We start from the raw sequence: 15,973 nt of genomic DNA, 5'->3' as shown, positions 1-15,973 counted from the left end.
AGGACAGAAAAGAGACAGCCAGTGTTATCAGCATTCTTCAGATGCCACTGCTAATTCCCAGCGACAACAGCCCCACGCTCTGAAATGAACAGTATTTCTCTTCTCCCATTCATGTGCGGACGCTGTATCTGCATCACTTAATAACACTCCTTGCTTTTAAACAGTTAGCAGCCAGCAAGCGCCTGTCCCGTCAAGCGTTGCGTTACACCGGCTGCTGGGTTGTTGGTTTAAAGCCCTAACGCCAGCCTGATGTGCGCCAGTCAACCCTGATCAAAGCCCTGTCGGTGTCTGAACGCTGGCGGCCGTGGATTCTAGTGCGTTTGTTCTGCAGGATTCTGCCGTTCAGGCCCGCAGGGCTGAACACTGATGCTGAGAAAACTATCTATTGTGGAGCTAAGATCCCTCCACACACACAGGGCAAATCCTGTCTATGTAACAAGCACTGAGAAGAGATGGATCCTTGAGCATATTCAGGGCTGCTGGTCATGGAGGTGGAAACTTAAAGAACGCTACAAACACAAAGTCAAAGCCAATCTCGGGGAAAGCAGGAAAGCCTGTGCAGCACACTGAACTGTAAAGATTATGAAGATAGACAATGCTCGGCTGCTTGTCCCATAATACTACTTATTACCGCACTTTGCATTTATATGTAGTTTAAAAACTGTCTGGGAGCACAATCAGAATGACTCTTGTTATCTTTTATAAAAGAAATGCTCAAAAAAAATTAAATAAAACAAAGTAAGGAACACTTTTGTCCCAAATATTAAAGCTGAAAATCTTTACTGGCATAAAAAACAAAACAAAAACAAACCTGTGGAAACACAAATCATCAACCCTCTTAAAACAAAAGCAAAAATCAAAGCTAAAATAGTTTTTGAGCAGAATATTTTTTTCCTACACATTATCAGTCACAAACATAATTTTATTTCACTGTGGATGGGCAAAGCACGGCAAAGCAATTCAGAGTACAAACATGGAGGGAGAAGTATAAAAGAACAATAATAAATGAGTGGCACAGTCCATCCTTTGCCTTTCCGTCGTAAATCCCACACCACACGGCTCGGTGCCTATCCTTATGAAGAGGCTATGATCAGGACAGCAGGCTGGGGTCAAAGCGGGTGGCCAGTGTTATTACAGAGTGTAATATCTATGTTTGACCAGCCAGACTACAGGGATTTGACTGACCGGCTGGCCGGCCGATGAATAGAGGGGAAAAGGGAGGAAAGGAGAGGCATAAACACTAGTAATGAAGAGACTGCAGTCAGAGGTTAAAGCAGCATCAGAGAAACAACAAACTTACGCCCACCACAGAGAGAGTGAAGGTGAGAGGTGGAGGAGGAGAGTGGAGACAGAGAGTGAAAGACACCTGGCAAAGGACAATCTGATCTCACCACAAAAAAAACCCCCACCCACATCTATACAGCAAGCGTGTCCACCTGAAACTACACTGTCAAAATCTGAAGGGAGTCACTCAATCTTTTCCTGACATATGAAATATTGTGAAAAACGACTGAAAGAAAACTAATTATTAATAAAATTAAGGACAGATAAGAACCCAAGACTAGCTTGACAGAATGCCTGGCCTTAACCCAGCTAGCTGAATTTCTTGTTGCAGCCCTCGGTTACAGAGCATTGTTACTGAGGGCTGCAATCCAACCACACATGGAGCAATACTGTCTAATGCTGCCCCCTGTCTACCGCAACAGCCATCTGACTGATAAGTGAGACTGAAACAAACTAAAACAATTACGTTTAATAGTTGCCTCTCAGTAACACTTCCATAGCAAATTCCTACTTACAAATAATTCAGACTTGTTTGTCTCTAAACAAGGGGCCTACATTTGGAACGTCATTGCATGGTGTATTAAGCAAAACATGGCATTGGTGGTCGAACGATTCGGCGGCTTGTGAAAGGTATTGATCAACCTGACTTCTACACAGAGAAGATAAAATGTAAAGAAAATGCCTTTAAGGGAGCATAAAGGGATTTATATCAAAGTCTAACACAGTGCTGCAAATTGTGTGCGGCTGTTCATGTTGAGATGAGGCAAGGGTGTATGAGCCAGTTATACACAACATTAGCTAAACTGGCAGTGGTGCTGAGCTGCTGGGCAATATGCCTCACGGCAAAATTAATGATCCAATCATTGTAAATGCCAATTGCCTGTAATCCTTGCCTGGAAGCAAATCAAAGAAAAGGAAAGGTTTCCGTTAAACAGTCACAAGCTCCCTCTCTCTTTCTTCATCTCCCCTAAGCACCAGATGCCTTTCTTTCATTCCTTTTTGATCCAACCCTCCTTTTCTCAGCTCTCTAGCCCCTGTCTGCATTCGGTTCCTATATGTCGCCCAGCTGCGGAGCAAGGATGGGGCCCATCCACAAGCCCTGGGGTGGGCGGGGTGGGGGCGTGGGGGGGCAGCAGACAAGGGAAATCCCCAGGACAACTGGTCTGGTCACGGACAACTCAGGACCCGGCAGCCATGCCTATTCTACCCTCTACTTCCCTGGCAAACATTTGCTCTCCAGCTTAGCTCAGAAGCTAGCCAGCAACTTACCCCCACAGTATAGTCTGGTAATGCCAATCAGAGTCTACACCGCCTTGAGCTCTAGAGATGGAGAAGAAAGAAAGTGGAAAGGGGACACTGGGAGAGAGATGGAGAATGAAGGAATAGAAAGGGAGGGGTAAGGGCAGTTCCCTGAGAGCCACAAGGCAAAGCCACAGTCTTTGGCAAAGACAAACAAGAAGACAAGACTCCATCCTTATTGATATGCACAAGCAGGGACCATCGGTTAGTCTTCAGTAAAGACAAAAGGGAGAATGGGGAAAGAAAGGTGCTCTGTAGTGGTGTCCATATGTGAGATTGGACACAGTATACCAGAAAAGAGTGTCAGTCAGGCTGAATATGTGTTGTTACCACTTTGTTGCGTCCCAAGATATTTCTGTTGACAGAACAGCATTTCCCTTCTTGCTGGTGTCTTTAATTATTCTTCTTATTGTATATTTTTTTCAGTCTATTTCCTCATCTCTCCCACAGGCAAGCCATACTAAAGCAACTCCACTCCACAACTACTCTTTCACATTCACTCTGACTCCGAAAACGTTTCTGAGCCAGCCCTTACATGATGTATACACATGATATATTCAGGTTAAAGTTCTGGGTCTCATTTTCCCCGCAGGGGGCCTTGAGATGCCTAAAGACAAGCATTTGTAAGGAAAGGACCGCAACGTGGAGGCCTGTTTAAGCCCACATGGTCCCTTCTCTATCCCCCGTGGCCTCTTACAGCACTCCCACCAAGCCAACAGTCCTTTGCCTCCTTTCTGTGTCCACAGTTCCCCCCTCCCACACCACAGGGACCCCTCCCCAGTGTTTGTAATCCCAGCAGAAACACTTAAGGTTCACAGTGGGTGCTCATCAAAACCATCTGCCTGAGAAGAGAGTGAGGAAAAAAAAAAGGGGAGATGATGAAGGAGGAGAAAAAAATGAGAGCGCAAATGGAGAAGAGAGAGAAGTCCAGGGAGGCGAGCTGCCTCCAGTTCAGATGCTGGTTATACTAATCTGTTCAATTAGCACCATTACAGGCCCTGCGTGCAGCCTGATTATTATTAGTGTAATCTTGAACTGCAACGAGGACCTAGGCCAGAACAGCAGTGGTTGTAGAGAACAAGGAAGAATAAACACCTTTCACTTTTGCTTTTGAGAAAACAGTTGGTCTGGATGTAAAACACAGAAGCATTCAGCACATCTAAACTGACAAACAACTAGTCATAGGCATGTAAAGAATCCACAGACATTAAACATCCTGATACACTGAGATCAAATCATTTAAATTGAGTTTAAATTACCTAAACTTTCAAGGAGGTACTGTAAGACAGAGTTAAAGTTCTTACTTCTAGCAGCTGGCTAGCAAACACTGACTAATAAATGTTTCCTGCTCAGGTCTCTCCCTGCCAGAGCAGAGCAGGACAGCACAGGGCAGCTGTGTATGGCTATATCCACTCTAATATGTTTTCATATTAAACAGAGTTTCTGCACCATTAATAAACAAACTGAAGCAATATCTGTCCATTCACCTAAAAATGTATTTTACATGTCCACTGACGTACACCTGGACAGTCTGTGGTAGGAAGTTGTAGCTTAATAAAATGCACAGTTTAGCTGTAGAACAGCTAAGAGCATAAACACCAGGCTCAGCAACACCTGTAATTTGTTTTCCTCATTGAATTAACCACTGGTTGCCAAGACCAATGCTTTTGTTTTCTCCCACAAAAGGGTCATGTGATGGGGTGTGATGACTCACGGAAGGACAGATAGTGACTGATGAGATTCAATCAGTCAGCAGTTGGATGTTGGTGCCTGCATGATCAATTTATGATCAACCCGTCCTTACTAAAACTAAATCTTAGCTTGGTAGAGTTTTCAAAATACTTGACTTCAGGGGACCTAAAAGGACACAGTAGTGTGGTCAGATATATGCTTTAGTGGTGAAAACACTGGGATGTGACCACACGGTAATTAACACATAATGCACCAGCACAAGCATAAATTCCGTCGGCCACTTTCATAGGTTACGTCGTAAGCTCTCTAAGATTGCCTGTGTCTAAATCTGGCCTTGGTGTGGATGCAGCCTAAAAGACATGTTTCTATATGCAGGCAAGTTCAGATTTCAACACAAGTAGGACCTAAAAACCGATACAGCAAGACACACTCACTCGTCTTCGCATTCAAGCAAGCATACACTTACTTTCCCATGTTCCTTAACATCTAATCAATTTGCAGCTGTGATAGCAATAACCAACGGATAAAGACATGCACTGGACTCACACTGGGTCCTAGCTGAGTAACCATAAATATTTCATAGGCTGCAAAGGCTACTGTTTAGTTTCAGATGGAGTAAGCGAACGCACTGTCTTTTTCCACTGCACCCACATGCCTAGATCAAACAATGTTTAGTCATTTAAATGGCTTTCTAGACTGCTGACACTGCAGCGAGAGAGAGAGAGAGAAAGACGCAGAGCTGGGGGAGTCCAGAAAAAACGAGGGGGCTGTACCAGAGCGCAGCTGTGAGAGTAATTATGTGCTCTGAAATGTGATCATTTGTGATGAATAATGAATCGATGGCTGAGATAGACTAGCAATGTTTGGCAAATGGAATGAAAGTTGTATTATGAGAAGCCAGAATAAGGCACAATAATATTATGTGAGTGCATGATGTGGGTGCATTACAGAGACTTTGTGCGTATGTGTGCATAGAAAGTGACACTGTGATATCTAATGTGGTGTGTGTGTCCATACCTCCTGTATGGTTCTGGAGCCGGGAAAGTTGAGGTTGTAGTCCCTCTGAGCCTCACGGTGGCTAATGACCAGCAGGAAGTTTTGGTTTAATGAATCCTGAAGAGCACTAAACGAGAAGAGGGAACATTGGAAACCGTAAGAAATAGGGATAAATGCTATAAAGGAAATGAAAACACAGATTGATGCAGAGAGAAAACACCTAAATGAGGTGACAGAACAATGACACAAGAGAAAGAAGAGGGCAAAGACAAACATACATAATTGCTAACAGTGACTCGAGTTGAGTAAAGGGCAAGCTGAAACTTGTCGACTAGTGGTAGCCTGCTGGCCTGTGGGGAGGTGGGTGCTTCCTCGGGGGGTAAGTCGTTCTCTTTTCTGGTTATGTCTTAACAAGCCTGTCCAGAGCTATGTTCAGCACAGCAGGCTCCAACAGCTATGACCACCTGCACATTAACAGCGGGGAGTCGATCAATCTGCCTTAACGCTAACAAAACAGGAGAAAAGGCCTACAGTACTTTCAGAACTAAAAAATAAATATAAATAAAAAGCAACATTTTGCTGTGGCATATCCTGAACTAGCTGAACACAGTCAAAAATCTGAAATAGCCTAAACCTAGTCCAGTTACAGTTACAATAGATGTATCTAGAAAGCTGTTAATGTTGTTGTAGGCAGGTCATAAAGTATGTATTGACTGACTATGCTATAGTTATCTCCATTTGCATTCCCTTCAGCGTGAAATTCTTTTCACCAACTTAAAAGTGAAAAATAACAATAATACAAAACTAAAACTGAATGTGAAAAAGTTTCAGAGTAATTCTGCAAATAAGTCCAGCAGACATTTACTAAGAAACTTTCATATTAATCTGTGAAAGCGGTATTTACAGACAACCGCTGCTCTAAGATGTTGCCTCTGGACCGACACCCGTAGCTCACTTACTAACTTACAGCAGTGTTAGAGAAGAAGAGGTGGGGGAATCAACTTTTGGAAGCTTAATTTACAATAAGCTGTGAGGTTAAGTAGCGTTTTGAGCAAACGCTGGGTCTGTGAGGCTGAATAGCAATGGGAGGCTTAAAGGCCGAAACAGGCACTTAATCAGGGCTCAGAACCCAAGAAGAGGAGGAAGAGTTGAGAGAAAGAGAGGGATGGGGGAATTAATATGTAGCGCACACATTAATTATGCAATCACACCCTTAATCTGCGCAGATCTGGACGAGCTTATGTTAACAGAAGCTCAAATTTACTGTAATGACAGCATATTTACATTGACTAAAACTACGAAATCAATATGTAAATGTAATGTTTGTTGTAGCTAACTGGAGAAGATTGGAAATGTGTGAAGTGGGAAGGATGGATGCATATGTAATAGGCCCGAGCAGACGGATGAGAGCGATGTGTGTGCGTGTGTGTGAGAGAGAGGAGAGATGGAAGGGGTAGGGACATATAAATAAGGATCTAGCTAATATCACGATTATGTTTGGACACAGTCCCGAGCTGCTGCTGGCAAGCGGCTAGACTCCTAAATAGGCAGAGATAGAGGGTAAACTGAGTGGAAGTGTTACTCTGTCCTTCCAAGCAAAGAAGGAACATCTTATCAGTCATTTATGGCAGGCCGATGAGCCATTTGGTGTGTGTGTGGGTGGAGGTTCTGTTTGAGATTTACTTTGAAAAATATATCACTCATCATGCTCTATAGTACAAATATAGCTACTTAAAATATCAAATGCATTCAGACCGGAAACAAACTGCCACTCATGATGAGTCATCTCCTTGTCATTTCCCATCTGTCTAAGGAAGGCCTGCTGGTTCACATATAAACAGAACAACCATGTTTCAAATCTAACATCCCTTTGTCTGGACCGCTTTCACCACCTGTGTTTTCAAAGCGGCTGTCTTCTCGGGGAAGCAGGCCCTTCAAGCAGTGCAGGGTTGAAATGTGGATGTCGCAGTGTTTGCTTCTGCCTTCAGAGGTCCCTTTCTCACTCAACACACACACACACTCGTTGACATCTAGGTCGGCCCGGAACATCTCCGGAGGCACTTGACATGGCATAAGGGTGCCGTGAGGAAAATGTCATTTAACTTTATGGACAGCAAAAATGGAGCGTTCTGCAGGGGGAGAAGAGCAGGCTAAACAGATTGGTTTCATTCTGAGGTAAGCCTGTCGCCTAAGCTGTGAGTCCCCGCGGCACAGAGCAGACTCTAGACCTTATTAAACTAGCACTGCCAGACACAGAGACGCACACGCACGCACACATGCACACAATGTGACATGTGCCTACAAAACACCAATACCCATACACGCATACGCTGTCCCATAAACATTCACCAAAACTGCTCACTGGTATTTACGAACTACCATAACGCGTGTTTCAGCTGCTGCTTTAAATGCTTGAAAAAACACACCAACCAGCAGAATACACGCCAGCTCATCTTATGCCCCTAACAGGTACAAAGGAGGTTCTGAGGCGCACACGAGAGTCTGCTTACCTCCTCCATATTTTGCATCCACAACAAAGCAGAAAAATGTGAAACCATTCAGGTTCTGCTCTATTTTGATCTGCCATTGTTTCCAAAAGGTTATTATTGTGCTACTCGCACAATCCTTCGCATCACTGCTTTAGCTGACCAGTTAGCTATCTCCCTGAAGTATCTGTGTATCTGAGACTGGACAGCTGACACGCGGAGGTGAAGCGTAAGCCGACAGGCAAAGCTCAATAAAACAAGAATACATAAAAAAACCTCATGAATCGCTTTTTTAATTTCAAATTCCTTTCCAGAGTTCAAATTAAAATAACCTTTCCTCGGCAAACACGTGCCTGCTCAGAGCTGGAGCAGAGAATAAACAATAAAGGAAACAGGCTCCATTGAAATATTCATCAGCCCTTCATCATTTATGCACGAGATTAGCTCCTCCTTAACACCATCTTGTATTCACATGCGGTCATCAACATGGCCACAGAAAAACTTCAGACCATTACTAACTGCACATCACTTCACTAACTAAATAACTATCTAAATGAATCGGTGCTCAAAGGAATACCTCCCGAAGCCTCGAGATTTATTTCTAATCAAACAAGACAACCAAAAGGAGTTTGCTCAGCGGGATCATAATGACAGTGCAGCACTATTTAATCAGTCGGTTTTGGTGGAGGTCTGTGTACAGCATGAGCCAAGCTCGACAAAGTAATTGCTTTGGATATTACCATTTACGGGAGATTTGAATTTTCACTATGAGCACTGAGAAATTACATTTGGGTGGATAACTGTCTTTTCAGATTAAAAAAAAAAATACAAACTAGCAAATATAGTTCGGGAGACAGTGAGAGGTTCATTACTCTCATTCAAAATGTGTGTTACAAGCCATTTTATTTAGATGGTAGTGGTTCCTTTTTGCTTTTTGTTTGGAAAAAATCATTAGCAGCTAGAAGAAAACTTTCACTAAGAGATGTTTTTTGCTGCTTTCATAACTATACTATTAAGTTAAGTTAAGGTTATTCATATATACCAGTTTTAAAATATTATCAAGCAACTTTACGTCTCTGCACGTTATACTCCTGTCATACCTGCTGTGTGTTATACTGCTTCTCTGAAACCAACAAAAGCTAAAAATGAATATGTCTCAACAAGCAAAACAATCCTGTTAGAAAATGTGTCTGAAAAATGTACTTACACCGTTTTTTCCCCCCTTTTTGGCTTTGATACTGAATATCAATCATGCAAAATCATAATGTTTAATATATAAACATTTTCAGTGCACGCCATATTGCAGTCTGTAATATGGAACATAGCTACCAGCCAAATTAAAAGAAGCTCAAACTTCGATAACACAGTCTGTATGACCGCTATTTTCTTCCTAGATGTCAAAAAGATATTGCCCGAGTGCCACGAACCACCCATTTTTACACTTTGTGGTCATCCTATTACATGCACCATGTAACCTAAAGAAATCCCATAAAACTGCTCTGCCATAAAGCCGACTTTGGGATACCTAAAATGTTTCTGTTGACACCACTGCGATGGTTTTAAATAAGATGTTTTAGCACTGAGGTTTAGCTGCAGTTATCTTCTGGCTTGTATTATATTCAAAGGCTTTTCAAATATTCTCATAAATGACAAGAACCACTTGTCAGTGCATTATTAGAGCACAACACCACTTTCACTCTAAATATACATACACAACAACATTATACACTCCACAAAAGGTTAAACACAATAAAAATAGGTTTTATAGCAGAGCTCTTGTACCGAATTGTGGCAGACTACAAGTGCAACTAATAAAGAGGCAACTCCGTGTGTGGATTTTTGAAGCAAACACTGTTGCCGGATGCCTGTTTGAAAATGGCTTTAGTGTGTGCAACATCCATCCAAGTTGAGACAAACAAATAGATTACTTAGAGGGAAATGAGATACATAGTTTTTTTTAATGTTACTAATTAGATATTCTGCTATATTTGGATTAATTATGGTTAATTAGATAATAATTACATGCTGGGAGGCTACATTTTATTAGAAACTTGTGGGACAGTAGGTCAAAAACAAATAAAAGTAGACCTTTGTCTTAATGTTAACCCGTAAAGTGCTGCACTCAGTTTTGCTTATTAGAAGTGAAACTGAAATCAGGGCCGTGGTTAAAGCTTCTCAAAGGCAGGGATACAATATAATCAACAGTAAAAAATAATCATTAAGATATATACACACTATAAGAATTACAGATTTCCTTCCATAGTGAAGTTTCAGATTTTATAAAGGCACACACGTCGTTTTTCATGATTTTCTCATGAAAATCAAGCTCTTTCTCATTTTCCCTCATACATTGTAATACTCATTTGATTCATCCTTAATTCCTCTAATTATGTTGCATGAGTAAAATGAGAAGACTGCCACTTTCATCAGTAAATCAAATATTATAAGATATTTAAAACACAAATAACACAAGAACTGGTCATTTATGGTCATTTGATACCAAATCAGTTCATTCATAAGACATGAATACTTTGAGATGGTATGACACTAATTCTTGCACTGAGATCTCTCTGCTACAACAAATCTGCAGACACTTCACATGAACTGTGTGTATATGGTGTGACCACAGTTTATTTTTACTACAAGCCAACAGCCTGTTTGGTCTCGCTACAGGGGACTGCTCCCTTCACATTCTGTGATTTGTCACCTATCCGCTCCCAGTATGCCAACATGGTCACCATACGCACGCAGGCACACGTTAATAGACAATTGCATGTGCATATACACAAGAGCCCACCCACTCCTTTCAGCCCCAACTGTCCGCCGCTAAAATAGCTGACACAGAATAATGAGCTCCTGACACCCAAAATGATATCGATAACACTTGGAGGAAAGGCAACGGTGCTGCTAAAAAGACACAGCAGTCGGTGTACGAGTGAGAAGATGAGGAGAGGCAGGGAAGAGAGAGAGCAACGGAGGGTCATTAACTGACAACACCGTATAACTACCACTTAGCCTAACTAGCACGGAAAGCAGCAAACTGCCAAATTACTTCCTCCACACGTATTCTGCTGACATGTGGATGCTTTCTCAGGGGAGAGCTACAGTACAATTTTTGTTTTTTTAATTCACAGCTGAAAAAAGAAAAGATTAAAAAGAATTGGAGGTCAATGTATGACACGCCAATAAAAAAAAAAAAAAAAAAACCTAAACAAAAACCCTCTTGATCTTCTAACAAACGAACTAATGCTCATTGCAGATACATGCCCCGTACTAGCCACAGAGCTTTTGATGATGATTTGAAGATGATTCATAGAGACACGGGAAACTCTGCTCACAAAATGTTATACTTCAAAATGTCCCAGACTACGTCACAACTTATTAGGTTCCACAATTACATAATTATGCACTCAAGAAGACCTTACAGCTGCTTTTTTAATGCAATGTTAAATTGATAAATGCTGATAACGGTACTGGATCTGAAACTACACTGCTCAACCATTAATTTTAAAAATATTCTGAAGAACACATAAAACACTAACCACTGCTGGTAAATTTCCATTAAATCATTTCTTTCCCGTTTTGTTTTTAGCTCACAGACCATGTCCTCGGGGACATTAGCTTCAAAAAAGAAAACCAATTCCGTTATTAATCACAGAAGTGGCACTGTAGATCCTCAATCATTCTGCCTGGATGTGTCTTCAAATTACAGCGCACACAAAATTACACGGCGGGGACAATGACAGACAGCAAACACTCATACAAACAAAGAACTCAAATACTGCAACCATACAAATAGTGCAAGGTAATATTTTAAAGACATATTCCCACAAACAAAAAAATGTGTACCCTTCATATCTATCATTATCCGTCCAATCCCCTCAAAATAAAAAATAAAAATGATCTTTGTCATCCTGTGATAACCAAGTAGAATAAAGCAGATATATTATTTCTTTGGATGATGTTTACCTGATACTGATGAAAGACCAATCACATGCTCAGCTGCCAACTATGATTGTATTACGGCTACGACTTTATCCTGAGCTGCCTGACATTTCAGAGAAAAAGGTTGCTAATGCTGTCACGCATTCACTAAGACAACCCGAGAAACCTCTGGATGAAGAACACCGACTTCACAGGCTTTCCCAGAAAATCTCTATTGTTACTGTGTGTTAATGTGTGATCTTTCAAGCAAGGTATAAATAATAGATATGAAGTGTGGCTGTCACATACACAACTTCTGAAGAGAAAGATGCAAAGGAAAACCTTTGGCAAGCAACAATATCATAGCGAAGATGACAAAGACGGACGACAAAATTATTATTTGCATAACACACAAAGAGTGTGGCACCAGACGTTCCTCTCATCTTCTCAAAATGTCACAAAGGATGTGAAAAGCGAATGTGCACTGCCAGGTCAAATGTCTCCTAATAAAGCTATGAAAGCAGCGTTGGCTCCCTCTCCTCTTTATAAGTGGAGATATAGCACCACCTGGTGTTTGAACTGCACTCATGCCACTACCTATAATAATTTATAGTGTATACGCAGCAGAATGACAAGAAAGGATTTATCCCCATAATAAGGATGGGAGTTAGAGAGTACCTGTTTTTGCTGGTGCTGGCAGTAGGGGCAATGTCGGGGGTCAGGACATACAGGCTGTTGTTCTTGGGCAGGTGTAAACTTCTCAACACCATCTGAGTACACACACATAAACATACACAACTGTAAAAAGGTCCTGTGAATGAGTTATAGCTGTAGAGACAATATAAATTAGATCGGCTCCTAAATGCAACACCTGTCTGGTAATGTAAAACAATTAACAGAAGGAGCAGACTTGTGTTATATCGCCATTTTTCTTAGTGTCTTAATGTGTTAATTCAATTCAATACAATTCAGCTTTATTTATACAGCACCAATTCACAACAGTAGTCACCTCAAGGTGCTTTATAAAAATTAAAGCTTTAAACTCACACTATCAGACACATCTCCGCTCTTCCACCCTTTCAACTGCATTTTGGACACCGGAACACCAAGCTCTGTTTCAAGGATCTGTTTGATTTCTCCTATGGATTGGATTAGACAAAGAAAGGAAAATTGACCTTTTGTTTGCAAAAGTCAGTGTGAAAGCGTTAAATATGGACACGGTACATCTGTGCGAGTTTGCGGTGCTCACCAACTGTGCTGCCCTCCTCAACCACCAGCTCTACAGAGCGTTGCCGGTACTCGACCCTGAAGTTGAGCATCCGGGACTGACGCTCTACGATGTGTCGGGAAGAAGGGTTGATTGGGCAAAAAGCTGAAGCTGAGGACGATGGAGGTGAAGAAGACGAAGATGAAGAAGAGGGGGGAGGAACTGCGCTTCCTGCTGCTGCGTCAGCTGCTTCTGAGAGGCTAGGAGGTCCGTACACTGTGGCCTGACTCGCCTCACTGGAAAAGTTACTACAGGAAGACGGTCAGAAAAGAAATTCAAAATAGAACTAAAATGACTTCCTTGTGGTTGTATGCTGCTTCAAATTATTCAAGTTATAGTGCAGCTCCATGTCTGTGTAAACTCATACAGAATATTTACTTTAAATGTTAGGCAGCAAAAGCAGGTATAACCAATTCAATAAAAGACATATATGGTCACAATCTCCCCTCGTGCCCCTCAGTTATGGTGCTGAATAATGACTGAAAAACTGCTTTTGGCAAACATTATGATGCTGCAATAAAGCTGACCTTTGACTGTTTGGATACCTAATGTCATCAGTTTATCCTATCAGAAATTTGTGTGAAACTTTCAGGCATAACAGGCTTGCGCAAGCGCAAAAGCCATGCTTAAACATTTTATCAGTTTAACAACAGTGGAGAAGTCACTGGCCTGAGCCGTATGTTGTCCGCCATAAAAACCTCCACAACAAACCTGAGCAACAGGAAAAGGACTAGATCCAACCATGTTAGAATAATCTAACTGCACCCCTGCTCATCAACTCAGTGAGAAATAAAATTAATCCACCAATAAATTAAAAATTAGCATTTTTTTTCCTAAAATCAGAATGTCATGTACTGAGTTACAAATACTGCACACTCAAAGACAGCTCCTCACACGTGCGCTGATAAATTAATGACTTTCATTGTTTGTGTTATTAATGAAATTGTATTTTATAGATATAAACTTGTAACTTAGATGAAAATAAGATAACATTTTACGTGTAATCGATGCAGGAAATCAACTAAAACAACGGGTTCACATAATGGCTCTTGATGTTTTATAGTGTATATGCAATCAACATCAGGCTGTTGTGAAATATACCAACAAAGGAACAGAGATAACACATGTGCCATGAACTGCAGAAAAGTGGTGGGAAATCCAAGTCAGGACATAGTTGGAAGTTCTCCTTTCTCACCATTTCCAATACTGCAAATACTCGGTTTGACTTAGGCAATACCTGAGTAGAGCACGCAGCAAGGACACAGGACAACCACTCGTTAGCTTTGAATTTACTGAACTCATTAACTGTGCGACTGTCAAAGATCAGATATCACACCTAGACTTTGTACTGAAATGTTGGCAGATTAAATATCACATAATTGCCAATCCAACTGTGACAGGCACATTCATAAGGCAGTGACTAGAAAAGTTTAGGGCTGCAATGCATGTGTGAAAACTACAATAAAAAGCATATCATGTTAATAATTGAAGGTGCTAACTGTACATTTGCTCTAAAATCAGAGATGGTTTACATTTGAGACAGATGATGCAAAAAAAAAAGAGATTTTGCAACAAATATTAAAGAACAAATATGAGAGATCCTGCCAAGATCATCTTTTTTTTAATGCTGAAAGTGTCGAGGGGAAATAAGGCTGATTTCAAGAGCTGTCAAAATGAATAGAAAAAAAGATCCCTATTGAAAAGGCATTTAAAATATCTCTTATAGTGTTCTGGGCGTACTTTTATCCTTTACTACAAGTAGATGGCATTCTTCTCCATCTAAACCAAACTACTGAGGCCTTCACCTATAACAGGACTCATGATTTCAACAGATGACGGAGCGGAGTCTCATGAGAAAATCATATTTAACGCTCTTAACAAGCTGCTTATGATTCTTAAATTGCTTAGTTATAAAGACACGATTAAAGACAGAAACACTGTTTAGACAGCAGTGCTGGAGTACCCTCCAACTGGCCCCAGATCAGGTCACGTCATCAGAGTCTGTTTACAGGACAACTCTGGCCTACTCATACCAATGCCAGCCACTGAGTGAATGTGTTCGTGACAGTGTGTGCCTTCAAGAAAGACTGGCAATATCCACATGGCGCAAGAGCTGAAAACAAACTACAGCACATGCATGTGCACACGTGCGCACAAGTGACTTGCAAAATAAAACGGTTAAGGGGATGCCTCCAGTGGGAGGGTCTAGATTAACTAATTGCATTCATGGCCCAAGAGCTGACAATAGGTCACTCGTGCACATGCATGCATGTGTGCATGTTCGCATACACACATGCATTGTGTGCATGTGTATGCATCAGCTCATGAGTAACAACTAACTGTTGAAGGAAAGTGAATGGCACAAACCCTCTTAAAAGAAACCCGTTCTAATCAGAAACTGTGTTCAACTTGATTCTTAGCAGAAAGCTTCCTTGCAGGAAGTTTTTTTAATATCAATCCTCCATTAAAAAGCAGAATAGAAAAATCATAGCAGAAGCAATACCCTGCAGCTCAGTAGACTCTAGGTTATTATTTCCTGGATGTTGCTGCGTGTGACTGTTTTTATTGAGCTACACTTCTGTATCCACTATAACCGTGATAAAGTTCACAACGCCTTGTCAACACTGAGATGAGGACTTCATGTTCCTGCAAACACAGTCAGATTTTGGTTAAGATTTCCTTATTTATTTTCTGACTCGCGTATGCAGGTGATGTACATCAGAGGCACATATTTCACTGAGAGTTTTTTGGGAATCCCCAAACTCATTTATGTGTTTGCACATCTGCCTGTGATTACGTCTAACCTTTAACTTGGTCATTACGGTTTGACAAAAATACAAAAGTGTTCTGAACTTATGCAGCATTCCCTTGGAATTAAAAGGTGAGCTGGTACGTTTTCTCTTATTTAGAGCAGATTTTTGAGAATGTGGTTATTACCTTTGTAAGATCCCGTTTTCCTGTGGTATGACCCCATTGATGGCTGCCTGTAATAAATGCAGAAGTCAAAATTTCAGTTGTTGTCCTT

At 41.2% G+C, this 15,973-nt stretch overlaps 1 protein-coding gene across 1 annotated transcript in view; it reads right to left on the bottom strand.

Moving 5' to 3' along the window:
• faf1 (Fas (TNFRSF6) associated factor 1) overlaps nt 1-15,973 on the bottom strand; it is a 60,584-nt gene that overhangs the window by 40,254 nt on the left and 4,357 nt on the right. The window contains exons 3-7 of the mRNA XM_080878188.1: nt 15,886-15,932; nt 12,931-13,196; nt 12,729-12,820; nt 12,360-12,451; nt 5,293-5,398 (exon numbers count right to left, since the gene is read on the bottom strand). Of these exons, the coding sequence (XP_080734314.1) occupies nt 5,293-5,398; nt 12,360-12,451; nt 12,729-12,820; nt 12,931-13,196; nt 15,886-15,932 (603 nt within the window). The remainder of the gene's footprint in view (nt 1-5,292; nt 5,399-12,359; nt 12,452-12,728; nt 12,821-12,930; nt 13,197-15,885; nt 15,933-15,973) is intronic.

The sequence above is a fragment of the Rhamphochromis sp. 'chilingali' genome (genome assembly GCF_963969265.1).
Source record: "Rhamphochromis sp. 'chilingali' genome assembly, chromosome: 3".
Lineage (NCBI taxonomy): Eukaryota > Metazoa > Chordata > Actinopteri > Cichliformes > Cichlidae > Rhamphochromis > Rhamphochromis sp. 'chilingali'.
The sequence above is the reverse complement of the archived record's forward strand: the minus strand, read 5'-3'. Positions and strand labels throughout refer to the sequence as shown.